The 17,578-nt window shown below is 41.6% G+C and overlaps 1 protein-coding gene across 1 annotated transcript; it reads left to right on the plus strand.

The window, feature by feature from the left end:
• Window positions 1-271: 271 nt before the first annotated feature.
• LOC108927496 (amine sulfotransferase-like) lies at window positions 272-9,369 on the plus strand. The gene is made up of 6 exons (XM_018740833.2): window positions 272-458; window positions 5,641-5,846; window positions 7,032-7,158; window positions 7,310-7,404; window positions 8,449-8,623; window positions 8,981-9,369. Exons 1-6 carry the CDS (start codon window positions 293-295, stop codon window positions 9,106-9,108), a joined length of 897 nt encoding a protein of 298 aa, XP_018596349.2. The 5' UTR covers window positions 272-292; the 3' UTR covers window positions 9,109-9,369.
• The last annotated feature ends 8,209 nt before the right edge of the window (window positions 9,370-17,578 follow it).

Consider the following 17,578-nt stretch of genomic DNA (forward strand, 5'->3'; position numbering starts at 1 on the left):
CTCTATATCGCACTTAACAGCTGATTGTTGTATGTTCAAATTCACTGAGAAGAAACTATGGTGAATAAGAGGAGGGCAATGACCCAAGGCTGGTGTTCTCTCAAACCATGGTGTTGAGCCAACAGTCAAGTGAACTTTCTCCATAGGTTACACAAATATAACTTTGCGTGACTGCAGCAGTGTAACTGGGTCCAGAGCAAGGCGTGTCTCTATAATGATTTACAGCCCTCACGTATACATGCATTTGTGTTTACAGACCATTTTTCTTTGGCTGCTCTATGACATATAATAAATGGCTCAGCAGGAGTACAAGGCTCTCAGCGACAAAATGTTCACTTACAAAGGGATGGTTTTACCCCTTCTTAATAGCCATGAAGTCACTAAGGAGTACCTTGACAGCTTGGAGCACTTTGAGATCAGGGACAGTGATGTGTTTGTTGTGACTTTTCCAAAATCTGGTGAGACTGCTTAAATTTTCTTGGTTGTCTTCTGAAATATTTTACCTAATTTACTAAAAATAACTCCTTATGAGAAAGAAGTTCACACAAGGACCAATCTGAATTTGCAAAAGTTGCACTTTTTTAAGAGTAAGAATTACAAATCAAAAACAAATATTCGACATTTCTTTTATAGTTTTAAGATATCTGAATCAGAATCAGCTTTATTGGCAAAGTATACCTGAGTATACAAGGAATTTGTTTCTGGTTTAGAACAAACCTACATTGCACATTCACACATACAGACTACATAAGCACATACTGAACTAGACATAGACTAATAGAAACATGATTACCAATAATGCAGCAGACAAGAACATAGTATAATGCAGACACAACATAAAATCATACAGACGTAATACAACTAAATGACCAAGCATAGGAAAAGTACGCGTAGGCCTGTATCATAAAGGGAGATTATAGTGCAGTGATTGTCAGTTATTTGGAGAATATATTGCACATGGATATGATGTTACTCAAAGATATAAGAAACATTGCACATGATATTGCACAAAAAAATGTAAGAACATACTGCACGTGGGTGTAATGCTGAACAGGTAGGGTACAATAGTAGTAAAAAGTCCAATGATGACTGAGGTTATAGGAGGGTATTTAGAATCTTTATGGCTGCTAGGAAAAAGCTGTTTTGGTGTCTGGTAGTTCTTGTTTTGATTAGTCTGTATCGCCTGCCCGAGGGAAGTAGGGTAAACAGACAGTGAGCGGGGTGTAAGGGGTTCCCTACAATTTTCTCAGTCTGTTTCCTGACATGGGACATGTACAGGTCCTGGAGAAAAGGCAGGTTGGTCCCGGTGATGTGCTCTGCTGACTTAACCAGTCTGTGAAGGCAGCGCTTGTCCAATTGGGTGGCAGAGCCGAACCAGACAGTGATTGATGAACACAGTATGGATTCGATGGTGGTCCTGTAAAACTGACACAGCAGTTCCTTCGGCAGGTTGTGCTTCCTTAGTTGGCGGAGAAAGTACATCCTCTGCTGGACTTTCTTTGTTATGGTAGTGATGTTCTTCTCCCACTTCAAGTCTTTGCAAATGGTAGTGCCAAGGAACTTGAAGGAATCAGTGCTGGACAAGGTATAACCTTTGATAGTGAGTGGTGGCAGAGGAGAAGGTACTTTCTTAAAGTCAACTGTCATCTCCACTGTCTTACTGGTATTAAGTTCCAGGTTGTTGTGTCTGCGCCACAAAGAAAGCCAGTCCACCTCCCGTCTGCATGCAGACTCATCGCAGTCCTTAATGAGTCCTATGACTGTAATGTCATCAGCGAATTTCAGGATTTTAACTGATGAGTCCGCGGAGGTGAGGTCGTTTGTGTATATTGAAAAGAGCAGAGGGGAGAGCACACATCGCTGGGGGGCACCAGTGCTGAGTGTGTGAGTGCTAGATGTGAATATCCCCAGCTTCACCTGCTGCTCTCTGTTGGTGAGGAAGCTTGTGATCCAGTTGCAGATGGATGTTGGCATAGAGAGCTGATTGAGTTTGTAGTGAAGGATGCCTGGAATGATTGTATTAAAGGCCGAACTGAAGTCCACAAAGAGGATTCTTGCATATGTATTTGTTGAGTCAAGGTGCTCCAGCCTCTCAAAGCACTTCATTGCTACAGAGGTAAGAGCCACTGGTCTGAAGTCATTCAGTCCCAAGATGTAGGTTTTTGGGAACAGGTATTATGGTGGAGCGCTTGAAGCACGATGGGACCATGCTTAGTTCCAACGATCTATTGAAGATCTGTGTAAAGATGAAGGCTAGCTAGCTCGCACAGATTTTCAGGCAGGACGGAGATGCCTGATCAGGGCTGGGAGCCTTCCTTGTCTTTAATCTATTGAACAGACAGCTTACATCGTCTTCACTGATTGTCAAAGTTGGATGGGAAGAATGGTGGCTGGGTAGAGACAGGGGGAGAGGTGTTGATGGCTGGTTAATGGGCCCCTCAAACCTGCGATAGAAAATGTTCAGGTCTTCAGCTAATTGTTGGGTGTTATCTGAGTGAGGGGATCATGCTTTGAAGTTGGTGAGGACTTGCAGGCCTCTCCACGCTGATGCCGGATTGTTAGCTGAGAATGTTTGTTTCAGCTTCTCAGAATAGCGTCGTTTAGCAGTTTTGATCTCTTTAGTCAGCATGTTTCTGGCTTTGTTGTATGATGACCTGTCTCCACTCCTATAAGTGTAATTATCTCACTTTCAGATACAGAAATTAAACACATACAAAATCCTAGTAAATCATGCCCTAAGGGTGCTATATTGTGATAGGTTTTGCTGAAGAAACTAGTTCAGTATGCATATGAAGTATGGTATACAGTATGTTAATAGTATACAGCATGTACAGTATACTTTTGATTTACACATTAATAGCTAAATGTACATTAAGTGTATTGAAACTTGGAAGAATAAGAATTTATTTTGCATTTTTAAATTGCTGATTTTTAAATTAGTGATACATGTAGTGATTTCGGGGGGTGCGGTGGCGCAGTGGGTTGGACCGCAGTCCTGCTCTCCGGTGGGTCTGGGGTTCGAGTCCCGCTTGGGGTGCCTTGTGGCGGACTGGCGTCCCGTCCTGGGTGTGTCCCCTTCCCCCTCCGGCCTTACGCCCTGTGTTGCCGGGTAGGCTCCGGTTCCCCGTGACCCCGTATGGGACAAGCGGTTCTGAAAATGTGTGTGTGTGTGTGTGTGTGTGTAGTGATTTCATTTTTAAACGCATGTTCAAGGACTTGATGTACTGAGTGCACGTGCCCTTAGTGTGATATATTGGAAGTGCTTAGTTTGTATAAGTATTATAGTATATGTGTTAAGGTTTTGGGGGGTGTGGTGGCGCAGTGGGTTGGACCAGGTCCTGCTTTCCGGTGGGTCTGGGGTTCGAGTCCCGCTTGGGGTGCCTTGCGATGGACTGGCGTCCCGTCCTGGGTGTGTCCCCTCCCCCTCTGGCCTTACGCCTGTGTTGCCGGGTAGGCTCCGGTTCCCTGCCACCCCATATGGGACAAGCGGTTCTGAAAAGGTGTGTGTGTGTGTGTGTGTGTGTGTGTGTGTGTGTGTGTGTTAAGGTTTTAGTCTGCATAATTTTGATATACAGATTAAAAACAGCTATACAATAACTTTAACACTTCATCTCAGTCAACAATTTATACATGGTGAATTTACATATTACAAAGTACTGCCGTATCTTTTCTTTAGGTTTTTATGGTTATTGCTGACTGTCATGATAGTCACCTAGTGCAGTACATAAAATGTCATATTAAGCCAAAGAAGTTGGCATAATAAAGAATTTTATAGTTTTGGATGTTTTTTCTCCTATAAAGACAAATATTGGTTTTAACATTGAAGTGAAGCACAAGAATTTCATTGTATTTGACTTTTAATCAGTGGTGACTCTATATTTAAACATATGGCCCCATTAGTTGTCTCAATAGGAATAAAGTGAATAACACATGAAAAGCAGCTCAACAACACACTAATCTCACAGTGTGAAACACATTAAGCAACAACCCTAGTAAAAATGAACAGTTGGTCCTGCTGAGCACAGCACTCTGACTACAACAGTTGCTCAACTGAAGATTAATCATATAGCCAGGTTTGTACAGATAAAAGCTACAATGATTACTTAGTATATGATAGTATGTGTTAAGGGTTTAGCGTGCACAATTTTGATATACAGATTAAAAACAGCTATACAATAACATTAACACTTTCCTGAAAAACAGAAATCTTTAAAATACTGATGAAGTACAAGTGCAACATGCAAGTGAAATTCAATTAAGAATTTCTTGTGCAAGCAAAGCAAACTGATAAATCTGCAAATAAAATAATAGTAACAACTGACGTTTATGCAAAAATTTCACAAATAGAACGCACTATAATTCTGGTTCAAGGTTCTCATGGTAGCTCAAGATAACCTGCTGACATTCATTTTTTTTGTACAAGAGCTAAGATCTAGAAATTAGTGTTCATATGTAATATAATACTTGTCAAATATTCAGGGAATAAATTTTCGTCAATAAATGAATAACTCGATTACAGCTCAGACCATTTATGGCCACCACTTGTATTTAATTTGAAGATGTAAAACTTTCACTGTATTACATGTGTAATCCCCTCAGGTTCTGCCATATGGAGAGGTTAGACATGAGGTCCATTTGAAGCAGAGGGTTAACGTAAGTGAATGGAAGTCAGCAGAATTCAGAAAAGGGATACAGGTTTACTGAGTTTCGAACTCTGAACATAGCAGTCTTGCACATTTACTAGTGTTGGCAATGGCCTAGTTGCTGTGATACAGAGAGGAAACTAGGGTACAAAGGTTGCTGAGTGGTATAGTGACAAAGACTAAACATGTTGTCAACAAGAAATACACACACACACACACACACACACACACACACACACACTTTCAGAACCGCTTGTCCCATACAGGGTCACGGGGAACCGGAGCCAACCCGGTAACACAGGGCGTAAGGCCGGAGGGGGAGGGGACATACCCAGGACAGGACGCCAGTCCGTCGCAAGGCACCCCAAGTGGGACTCGAACCCCAGACCCACCGGACAGCAGGACTGTGGTCCAACCCACTGCTCCACTGCATCCCCCCAACAAGAAATAAATTCTGATAAATAAACCAATGAATAAATATTGGCTTCATGGTCTGAATATGTACTTTATATGCATAATAAAGAAAATTCCATTTCCAAAAAACTAAGAAAATATACATTAATGGTTTGTTGCAGCAAGTAACAGTGGTGCCTCACAGTGTCTTGACTTGCTTGTTCCGGCACAGGTTGATATCCAGCTCTGAGTGTTGTCGGAGATGGTATGTTGTCAATGTCTTTGCAATCCAAAGATATGTACAGCAGAAGGCACTGGTAAACCAGTTCCATACCCTCCCTTAACAAAAAAAGCATTTAAGTAGCCAATATGAGTAGAATTCAACTCAACAGCACTCATACATGATGTAAAACCAAAATGGACCTCAGAAAACAGACACAAAATAAATTGTCCTGGTGTTAACAAATTTTAATTGTTCAGTGAACTTGTGGTATCTTGTTCAGTCTGTGGGTCTTAGACTCAGTTGAGGTACTGAATGCCATTCTTGAACTCTTTTACATCAATTGTATATACTGTTAGTCAGAGCCTCTTCTAACCCCTCTAGGCACTGTGTGGACCCAACGCATTATAACACTGCTGTACAATGATGATTTCCCCGAGGATGTGGACCTGGAGACAAGCAAACGCATGCCTTGGCTGGAGGTGCTGGAGAAGGGCCAGGACTACAACACGCGCCGGTCACCCAGGCTATTCTGCACACACCTCCAGGAGCATCTGGTCCCCAGGGGGCTGCATAAGAAGAAGTCGAAAGTGAGTCATCATGGATTGAGACTTTCGTATTCTTCATACTTGAGGTCGTGGTGGCGTGGCGGGTTCAGTTAGTGCCTGCTGTGTGGCGGGTCTGGGGCTCCAGCCCTACTTGGGGTGCCTAGTGATGGACTGGTGTCCCGTTGTGGGTGTGTCCCCTCCCCCTTTGGTTTTGCGCCCTGTGTGGCTGGGTAAGATTCTGGTTTGCCACAACCCCATTTGGGACAAGCGGTTATTGTCGAGGGATGGGTTCTTCATCCCCATCATGGATTGGGGATGAGAACTGGGGCTACTTCTATGAGTGCAGATTATATGAACCATATTACTATCACATGTTCTTTTGAAAGGAGCATGGTGGCGCAGCAGGCTTGGCCAGATCTCGCTCTCTGACAGGTCTGGGGTTTGAGTCTTTCTTGGGGTGCCTTGCGGCGTACTGGCATCCCATCCAGGCTGTGTCCCCTCCCCTTCAGCCTTGCGCCCTGTGTTGCCGGGTAGGCTCCGGTTTGCCGCAACCCTGCCTGGGACAAGTGGTTTCAGACAGTGTGTGTATGTGTTTTTTTTAAACCAGGCATTCTTGCATCAGTCAGCAGATGGCTTCCAGTAATAAGTTATATCTGTGTGTTTATGAGCACACTGCAAAAGAAAATAAAGACAAACATTAAATGAAATGTTGACGTATAACTCACACCCCAGTTTATAACAGATCCTGCATCCTGAAGCATCTACTAGCTAACAAACACATCAACATGGAGAGCAGAGCATTCTCTGCATTTACAGGTTTTTCAGGATATGATGTCACTGAGGCTTCCATCTTTTGGTTATGGTCCTCAGATTTTTAACAGAATTTTTTACCATTTCAGTTAAGAACACAGAAGGTGTACATTTGTTTAATTAACTGTTGCTTCTATTCACAATATTTTACAGTGTTTATATGTATGAAATCATTTAGTTATTTATGAAGCTGGGTAAGTTGCAGTGGAGCAATATCTGATAAGCAGCTTGCTCAAGAGTACTACAGCAGGAGGCATATATCTCAAGAAAGGACCTGTTTTTGAAAAAATTTTGACAAGTACCTAACCTGGATTGTTCTGATAATTCTGTATCAAACTCCATGAATTCAAGAACAAAATTAAGGCAATCTGGATTTGAGAATTCTGATCACTACAGATTTGTATTTGTTTCGGCTAGGTTATTTATGTTGTCAGGAATCCCAAGGATATCCTTGTTTCCTATCATCACTTCTCTAAGTTCTTGCTAACACTAGAGCAACACAAAAACATGGAAGAAACACTGGAGAAATTTCTCTGTGGATGGAGTGAGTATTACTGATTATGCTTCCACCTTTACATTTTTAATTGTGTTATTTGGTGGTTTAAGCTAATATGAAACAAATCAATCCTAGTATCATTTCTATTTGAAAATATGCATCATTCTGAACATTATCTCTTTGTGAATGGTATTGCAAGTGGTTGGAGGTTCCTGGTTTGACCATGTCAGAGGATGGTACAACAACTGTGACAAGTACAACATACTGTTCATTAGCTACGAGGAGATGATTAAGGTGAGGAAAGGCACAACATTCTTTCTTCAGAAAGAGGCATATTTGCATAATATTTTGAATTAGTAAAGATAATTCCTTGGTATCTTTTATGTTTTTGTAATTAACATTATAATTTTTACCACCCACCAAAGCCTTAATATGTCAAGTGTGAAACTGTTTTCTCATCTCACTTATTTTTAAATGGAGTCATCTTTGAATGTGCAGTTGTGTTGTTCAGTCATGTCTTTTTTTCTGTGGTGTCTGTTGTCAAATGAGGTGTTTTTATATATGACATCTCTTCAGTTGCATCCATTGATATGTGATAATCCCTATCGATTGAGTCATATGATGTTGCTAATTTCCTGTATGTTTACATTTTTCCATATATACTGAAGAAGGATATGGCTTAAATTAGTCCATGTTATAGTTCAGTTCAATTCAATTTATTTCTAAAGAGCACTGAACAAAAGCATAAGAAATAAATAAGACAGTTGACTTTATACTACAGTAATACAGTATCCATGTGGTTAAAAAAGCTACTGTATAAGTAAGCCTATTGACCATGTAGGAAATTAACAAAAATCTCCCAAGTGAAAGTTAAAAGAGGAAAAAAACCTCTAGGGGTCCAAGTGCCAGTGGCTGCCCACGCCTCCTGCGCATTCTAGGTTAAAAAAGACTTTTAAATTAATTTATAACTAATGATAACATTGTAGCTGAGTGTTAACTTATAGTCTTCTATTGCAATAAATATGTCAAAAACTGTGAGTTCTCCTATTTTTATAATTTATTTCATTAATTTTGGAGGCATCCAGTAGCTCTTGCAGTACTTTTTCAGTTGTTGCAGACAGTGCCTATGTTGTCAAGTTCTCAAGTTCAATGTCTTTATCTTTTCAATGTATTTATCACTAGTTTGCCTGTCTGTTTATCCTAATATGAGTATTGCTCACTTCCTTAAGAGTATTTAAGTATGAAACTGTGAAGCTTTTGCAAACAAAGGTTCTCATCCAGTCACCACCTGGAATTTAAAATAAAAAATGATGTGTTTATGTCCTACTTATTTTTCAGGACTTGAGATCTGCTGTTGTGAAGATCAGTGAGTTTCTTGGGAAGAGTTTTTCTGATGCAGCCATTGATAAAGTGGTGGAAAGAGTTGCCTTTAAGAACATGAAGTCAGACCCTAAAGCCAACTATGAGTTCCTGCCAGAAAATATCAAGGGCAAGGGGAAATTTCTCCGCAAAGGTCAGTGGAAATCTGTAGATAAATCTTTACAAAACATTTCAGTGATATTTAATGCCTTTCAATAGGTAATAAATGGCACTACGGTGCTGCTGTAAAGCTGCAAACCTTACAGTGCCTACCAGTTCTGTATGTATTGTCAATCCATGAGAGGATGAAGGAAATGGAAAATCACTTCGGTACCCTCACTCATCATGAAAACCACACTGCTATCAGTTGAATTCAACTTGGCAGCACCTACCACATACGACATTAGCTATACAAACTAAAATGTGTTATTTACCTACATACATATTTTTCTGTAGCTTATGTGAAGTCACAAAGTTCACAAGATGAATTTTATGTTTTTTTTTAATTTAGGCACCATCGGGGACTGGAAAAACTACTTAACAGTGTCTCTGAATGAGCGGTTTGACAAGGCCTTCCAGGAAAGGATGAAAGATGTACCCTTAAGCTTCATCTGGGACATTACTGAATTACATAGCTGACAAACACACCCACAGACATAAACAAACACACAAAACACACAGAGTCAGAAACAAAGAAACTAAAAAATTGCTGATTAAAACTATATTTAAAAATGTGTGATCCCCAAGCAGTAAGTCAATTGATTCAGTAATTGATTCAGTCAGCTGATTCAGTATTATATGTAGCTTTCTTGAATTGGGATAAGTTACTCTGAATTACTTGATATGTAGGTAGTAACTGATGCAACATAAAACTAAATGTTCAATGAACATTCTAAGTGTGCTGACTCAATAAAATAAGTTTTTTGAAAGAACTCATTAATTGTTGTATATTAAATCTACAAATTAACTTGTGGGAAACTTATATCATAGTTACATATTTGGGGATTTCAGTTGTTCTAAAACACATATTATATTACATCAAAATATATATCACAGAACACATACTTGGGGATTCAATTGTCAGGTTGCCTTACATTTATTTGTTTAGCTGACACCTCTCTCCTAAAGCAACTTACAATGTTAATACCTACAACTATTTACCCATTTATATAGCTGGGTAATTTTACTGGAGCAATTTAGGGTAAGTACCTTCCTCAAGAGTACTAACAGCAGTATTATATAAAAGTGCACAGATTATACCAATTTAGAATATTGTATAATCTCTAACACATACAATAATACACAATGAAAGATGTTCAAAAACCCTTGTGCAAAAATTAAGGGGGCTGGACACAAACCAACCATGCCACCAATACTCCATCCCTCCTAAAGCGTGGAAAACATAAATAAAGAATTAAGATGTAAAAATCTTAGATTCTCATAATTTTACAGATATTCTCTTACCAACACAAAGCACATTAAATCTGACAGTTACCTACTATTAGTATGGCAGTAAGAAGGTGGCTGGGAATGCCACACTGTTTAAGTAGTGTAGCGTTATATAGTAAGGGCATGTTGGAGCTGTCAGTCACAAGTTTGGTGGAAGAGTAAAAGTGCGTGAAGGTGGGCCTGTAGCTGACTCTAGCAGAGTCAACCGATAAGGTTGTCAAGTACCGTCAGTAAGGACAAGCAGGGGGTGGAATCCCAGAAACGCAGTCCAAAGTTCAAAAGGGCCACTGAATGCTCTGCAAGATGGCGGCATGGTAGCATGCAGTGGGAACTTCGGGTTCCCCCCTCGCATCCTCACCACCTTCTGCAGAGACACTGCATCCACAAAGCCACCAGCATTGTGGATGACCCCTCTCACCCCTCTCATGGACTCTTCGCCCTTTCGCCATCTGGCAGAAGGTACAGGAGCATCCGTGCCACAGTTTCTTCCCTGAGGCAGTAAGATTACTCAACACCCTGCCGCTTCCCAAACCTCACCTGGCACAGTTAAACAGCTAACCCAGCCTGACACCATACACTACAAACTGCCTACAGTTCACAGCCCATGTCCGCATCCACTTCCTGTCCTGTGTATTTATTTGCTGTCTTGTACTTCTGTTCTGTGTTGCACCATGGTATCCAGAGAAATGACATTTCGTTCCACTGTATACAAGCTATATAGAGGAATGCAAAATAAACACAACTTGAACTTGATGTTGCCAGACATGGTTGGACACATGCAGAGAGGTAAGGCAGGGTTTGGCTCTGACTGTATGCGGCGGTTGTGAAGTGCTGCCCCAGAGGCAGACAAACGGCAGCTGGTCATTGAGCAGGTCCGAGGACAGGAAGAGGAGGAAAGCCATGCAAAGGCAGTCGCATTAGTTAAGCAGGGTCAGTGGGTGAACTGGGAAGGTGTGGAGAAGAGGAAATTATGCTAGCAAAATGTATGGGCTATGGAGACAAGTTGCCTTAAGTTCATTATTAGAGCAACTTTTGACATGATACCAACGCCACAGAATGTTAAGCAGTAGGCAGATGTTGGTGGTTCTTGTAAGTTGTGTAATAGTGTGGCAACACTGAGGCACATTTTGTTTGTGAGTTAGTTTGGGGCAGGAGAGCTATATTTGGTGCCATAATCAAGTGCTAAGATGTTTTGCAGGTGTTTTTGAGAGCAAGTAGCAGGTGGTGAATTCCATGCCTGTTTGCAGTATGGCTAAAACAATTGGTTTTGTGTGGGCAGAAGAGAGTAGCACTATGCAAGGGCACATGTGCCCTGGTAGGTGAGGTAACACGCAGGACTGGAAGCTGCTGGCTGATGTGGGTAAGCAGCTCCAGGTTCCGCAGGTAATTGCGGTTATTTCATTGTGTCCAGACATGGTGTTATGTTTGGAGTGTGAGCGGGTTGTGTACTTTGTAGAATTAACAGTGCCGTTCAAGGATGCTATTGGGGAAGCTTACGAACAGAAACTGTTAAAGTATGCAAATCTGGTGGCAGAGGCAAGAAACTGTGGATGGTGGGCTCATGGGAGACCAGTGGAAGTAGGTGTTAGAGAGTTTGTGGCTAAATCAGCTACACCATTGTTGGGATAATTTGATATTAGAGGCCATCTGAGGAAGCAGAGAAGGCAAGTCAGTGGTTATGGTTGAAAGGTTGGATGGAGGTGTGTAATGATAGAAAACTAGTGGCAGGGGGTAGCATGGCGGCACAGCGAGTAGTGCTGCTGTTTTGCAGCGCCTGGGTGGTGGGAGAGGATGTGGGTTTGATCCTTGCTCAGTCTGTGCAGAGCTTGCATGTTCTCCCTGTGTCTGTGTAGGTTTCTTCCTGGTGCTCCAATTTCCTCTCATATTCCACAGACATCCTGTTCAGGTTTCCCCCATAGTGTGTGAGTGACAGAGAGAGTGTGTTCTACTGACGTGTGGATGAGTGACCCAGTGTAAGTCACCTTGATGAATAAGGTGTGTGGGCTGATAACACCACATAAAGTTCATTGGAAATCACTTTGGAGAAAAGTGTCTGCTGAATAAATAAATGTAGTAAAGGGAACAGCTGGCAATGATTAAGGAGGTGTGACTTTTAATTAGGGTAATTTAAGTTGGTGGAATGTTGTAATTGCAGTTTTTGCTGGCAGGTATGGAGGTAAAGGTGCAGTGTCTACAAGGCATGTATGGAGCTGTGTTTTAACTGGTTGTTTAGTTAGCGGAGGAGCAGTATTTGTTGAGGGTGAAGGGCATCTAATGTGTGCGGAGGGGCATGAGTCTGGGATGCCAGACTGTACTGTTGAGTCTTCTGGAGATGTCATGGGCCTAATTCAACAAAATTCAGATGAAGGGAGGTGCCCACTTGACAACCTGAATGAAATTCTCATGTTGGTTTGGTGGGTGGGTTGAAGAAGGTAGTTAAGCTTCTTGGTCTCTGGTCATAGAGATGTATGTTGGCTACGCTGGATGGCGTTCTCTGTGGCTTCATGTTGTTGGTTGGACTGGGTCTTTGTGTACAGCCGTTGTAACGTATGCATGGGGTATAACATCTTGTCCTGTGTATCTCTCTTATTTTTCAGTTTTCCAGCACATATTTATTTCTTCATGGTTTCTGTTAAGTTGGCATTGTTTCATAGAACAACACATGTGTTGTGTATACAGGACTCTGGAAACATTGCAGTGAATTTCTACATATTTTGAATTGTTGTTCATTTTAAAAAGGAAGGGGGGGGAAAAAAAAATTCTAGTGTTTGGTTTTTCCCACTCATTGTGTTGACCTGGGTGAATCAATACTGTTCATTGAACAGCAGCAGTTTTTCCATCGTGTTTGACCACAGCATGAGTGAAGTGGGACAGGTAAAAGGAGTGTTTTACCTCCATAAAAACAAATTAGTACAAATGTAGCACCAACGAATGAGCCCGAATTTGAGTTTCTGCGGTGTTGTAAGGAGGGCTGGAGTAATGTCACTTCTTCTGAAAAAAATAAATATTAGATATCTCAGAAGCTGTAACAGCACAAGTTCTAATTTTTACGGCACAAATGTCGCACTAATAAATAAGACACATACACGTTGACTGAAACTGCTTGTCCTGAGTGGGGTTGCGGCGAGCCAGAGCCTAACCCAGGGCGCGAGGGGACACACCCAGAACGGGATGCCAGTCCATGGTAAGGCACCCCAAGCAGGACTCAAACCCCAGACCCACCAGAGAGCAGACACAGGCCAAACCCACTGCACCACCACATCCCCCTCAAATCATAAAGTTTTCTTCATTTTGCTGTTTGTAGGGGGGCCAACTTCATAGAGCTAGTGTATTTGCACAAAGGTGAAAAGCAAAACCCAGCTCTGAGTGGGTCTTGAATATGGAGATGTGATGAAATACTGGACTGGAACACTGGACCTGGACAGGAGCACAAAAGGTAAGCATAAACAGGACAGGCACTCAGGACTGGAACATAAACTCCTATGGAGCAAAACAGGTGAGGACCTAAGGTTCGCAAGGAAATCACACAAGAATGCTAGTGTATTGTCCTTATGGGTCATGACATTGCACAATTGGCTGCTCAGCTGTTCCATGGCCAGGTGTATGTTATTTCAGGTACAAGTAAGCACACAAAAGGTCTAGTGTTGATATGCATATGCGGTCTGGGAACTCTTGACTCCCACCACAGGAGGGGGAATTGCAATATCTGGTTGATTGGGAGAGATGTATTGGATCCTGTCCTTATCTCTGATTTCCACAGGGACAGACCCCGGGAACATCCCCCCCCAGGGTCTATAGAGAGGCCGGTGCCGCTCGTACGGGGGGGGGGTACTTTCAGATGCACCTGTGGCGGATCAGGGAGACGAGGCATTAAAGGACAGCATCAGACTGCCCAGATCGCGGAACCTTGTCAAGCAAACGCATCCATGCCTGTGTTCTCCCGCGATCTCTCCTGTGTTCCTGTTCCCTGTGCCCTCCTCTCTGATTTCCCCATGTCCTGACCTTTGGCCTAGTTTTCTGTACGGCTTTCTGAATTTCTGAATCGGCTTCAGATTCTCCCTCCTGCTTCAATGTTAGCTCAGGGGTGACCCCTGCTTGTTGTTTAATAAGGGACAGGCAGAAAGAAACAGTTCATCAACAAAATAACTGGTGCACCTGTATTTGGGTCTGTTACCTGCTTGTGAACATGACATTGAAAGAGTAAAACACTAAAACCTGACCATTATTTAGTCCATAAAAATCTCCTCCCCAAGAGGACACCGCCCTCGCTCCCCCCCCCCCCCCCCCCCCCCAGAGTCCCCATCTGGCAAGTATGCCTCCTAGTTCGGTATCGCCCTTCATGCGACAACCCCCAACTCAGAGATGACGACGGGGAACTCCACAGGGCCCACGCGGTATCCATTTCCTCCAGGGAGAAGGGTCACTCTTGGTCTCCGTCTGAAGGGAACCTGCCTGGAAAAAGGTCCCCCTCAGATGCCGCAGCCTCCCTCCCATGACTTTTTATCCTTTTTTTGTTTTGGTGTAGGATCTTCATTTTTTTTGCTTCATAATATCTGCCAGGGTAGGGACAAGGCTTGCTCACTGGAGCTCTTCAGCTTCACCAAGAGCCTCTCTGGCCCCCACCACCATCTCCACCACGCCAATTTCCTTCTCTGTCAAGGTTAGTGCTTGAAGACCCTCCTCCACAGATAGTCTGGTTCCAGACAGGGCATCTGCGTGGTAGTATTTTCACTACCACCTTGTTTCAACAGTCACATCAGTGTTACATTTGATCATTTGTAAACCCAACGTGGAAGTATGTTACTGTGGCAAAATTATACATTGGTTGTATTTTTATAGTCAGCTACTATCAATCTATTTGTAATGTCAGTTTTAGTTTTAAGTTAATGACATAGAACAATTATAACTAAAAGATTACAAATAGACAGTACTGTAACTTTTTTTACAGTGCTGTTTTTAGCACAAATGAAAGAGTATCCAGGAACTTTGTCTTATCACAAGCGCTTCATAATCTATAACAAGGAATTGACACTGCTTTTCCACTTCACAGAACACCGAAAGATAGATGCATTTCACTTAAGTAAAAATGTACAGTAGATTTTTAAATATAGGGAGATTTCAGAAATGAGCACACACAATTGGAAATGGAAAATGTATGGTTTGTTTCTATAACTTTTTTAAATTTCTTCAGCTTTAGATGATTCATCCCTACTGAAAAAGGAAATTAACATAGTGTGGTATTTACTGAATAATCTGACATTTTGGTTGAGGTGGTGCGATAGGACATGGGTTTGATCCCCTCTGTCTGTGTGGAGTTTACATGTTCTCTCTGTGTGTCTGAGTGTTTCCTCCCACAGTCCAAAGACCTGCTGTTCAGATTGATTGATGACTCCAAAATCACCCAAAGGGTGTGTGAGTGACAGACAAATGTGTTTCACTGGTGTATGAATGAGTGAGTGATTGTAAGTTGCTGATAACACTACATAGTGTTCATTCAGAGGTGCTTTGGAGAAAAGTGTTTGCTAAGTGAACATACTTTATGTAAACATAAGAGCAACAGTCATGCAGAAGTGGAATCTGACATCTTGGACCACTCTGGTTTTGCAGTGTATGTAGGTCCTTTGAAAAGTAACACAAGAAACCCTACAAAATGCAAAAAAAAAAACATTTCTTTTTTTAAGGGGGGGCATGCTGGTGCAGCGGGTTTAGCTGGGGACTGCTGTGTGGTGGGTCTGGGGCTTGAGTGCTGCTTGGGATACCTTGAAGCAGACTGGCATCCTGTCTGGGGTGCATCCCCTCCAGCCCTGCACCCTGTGCTGCTAGGTAGGCTGCAGCTTGCTGCAACCCTGCTCAGGACAAGTGCTTGTAGACATAGTGGGTTTTTTTTTTTTTTTGTTAAACACAGATAAGGACAGAAGCCTTTTCTAAATAATTTTGCCAATGCTATTTTTTTTCTGTTGCCAGTAGACTGGAAACAAATGAGACTGTGTAGTGACATTGCTTGATGTTACTCCCTCCTGCCTTTACCCTGTTTGTCTTTAATCCTTTATGTCATGAAGTCATAACCACTGATTCTGAAGACTGTTTGTTTTTTTTAATTCAGGGTTAAGAGCTCAATGAGACTGTAGAAATAAAGAGTTCGGGGCTTGAATCAGCAGACTTTAACTTAAAGTCCAAGCCCTTAATTGCTATGCTTCTTGCTGTTTGTGTGTGTATGTGATCATTAGCACATTATCTCAATAAGACAGAGGCATTTCTACTGTCAAAAAATCTTTAAAATGCTTATTCCACATTAACAGCTGTGACTTTTTATGCCCCATTTTGTAACACAATACTTTGGAAATTTGCATTTACATTATATTTACTTTGAAAGTATTCAGTTAGCAAACATTTTTCTCTAAAAAAGGTGTACAACTCGAGTATAAAGAACTGCATTCAACAGATGAAGAGTTTTAGATACAGATCCAGGATTATCAAAGCACAGCTTGTTGACCTGATACTCCTATTTTATTTGTACACATTACTTATGTAATTGCTTACTTCTGCAATTGAGAATCAGATAGCAGAGACACAAATGATCATGGATGATGGTAATGATACATTTATGAAGCTGGGAACAGATAGGTAGGTAAATGGGTCTGAAAGCAAATATTTGGGACTTTTTTTGAATATCGAGAAAGATCTAGCAGTTCAGAGCATCACAAGAAGTTCTTTTATTCATTCTGCTACATCAGTGTCCAACCCAATGGACTGTCAATGTGGACCCCTGTGTCCTTCATCTCATCTTGTGATTTGTGTAACACAGTACCTGTACCAGGTGTATGGTAACAGATGAGCACATGGATCAATGATAAATGGACAACTGAATTTGCAGTTTTAGTTTGCACACTGCCACTTTACACTCTTACACCACTTATTTTGATGATGTAAACATCCATTCACTATGTTATACCCCCCAGTGAACTGTGAACTGCACTGTTGTATTGCATTGTTTGCACTACTTTGTCTTGTTGTTCATAACCCTCCACTGACCCCACACTCCCAAGTCCCCACTGTACATTGACATTCCTGTAGGAAGAGGGAAGTGTAGCACAATTTCATTGTATTGGTCACGTTAAACTTGAATAAGCTTGAAACTTTAACACAGGAGTGCCTGCATACCTGAGTGTGATGGACCCATAATAAATAAACCAAATCCAGAACTAATTTAAGTATTTAAGTGCTATTTCAAATCCACATCTCCCCTACCACCCTACGAATCTCTGCAATCATGCAGTTGAGCTGCTTTTGCTGATTTACACTCCTGTTCAAACACCCATAACAGCATCATGTTAAGTAGGAGGGTCCCCTAGTTGTTAAATAAGATATTGCATTACGGCTACGTTGCACAAGCACGATACTTCAGTGTCAGAAAAAAATCTGAATTTTATTGCTGTGTGTGCTGAAGAGTGGCAAAAAAGTAACTTGTCTTGTCTTGATTAAATGTCCACCCTGCGTGAATCCCTGAGGAGTCATTTATTTTATTTTTATTTTTTATAGAGCGCTCTTCTCACGCAGTGAGTGAGCGCTTAAGTTTAACACACAGGCATGATACAGCAAGAAAAATTGATACAAAAGACATTTAAAGATCTTACGGGCTTTTTAAAATATTCAGTCTTTT

The sequence above is a fragment of the Scleropages formosus genome, chromosome 20, assembly GCF_900964775.1.
Source record: "Scleropages formosus chromosome 20, fSclFor1.1, whole genome shotgun sequence".
Classification (NCBI taxonomy): Eukaryota; Metazoa; Chordata; class Actinopteri; order Osteoglossiformes; family Osteoglossidae; genus Scleropages; species Scleropages formosus.

Coding starts and splice junctions, on each gene's coding strand:
- LOC108927496 (XM_018740833.2), top strand. CDS start 293: ATGGCTCAGCAGGAGTACAAGGCTCTCAGCGACAAAATGTTCACTTAC. Junction 7,159..7,309: donor GAAATTTCTCTGTGGATGGA/GTGAGTATTACT, acceptor TGGTATTGCAAG/TGGTTGGAGGTTCCTGGTTT. Junction 8,624..8,980: donor GGGGAAATTTCTCCGCAAAG/GTCAGTGGAAAT, acceptor TTTTTAATTTAG/GCACCATCGGGGACTGGAAA.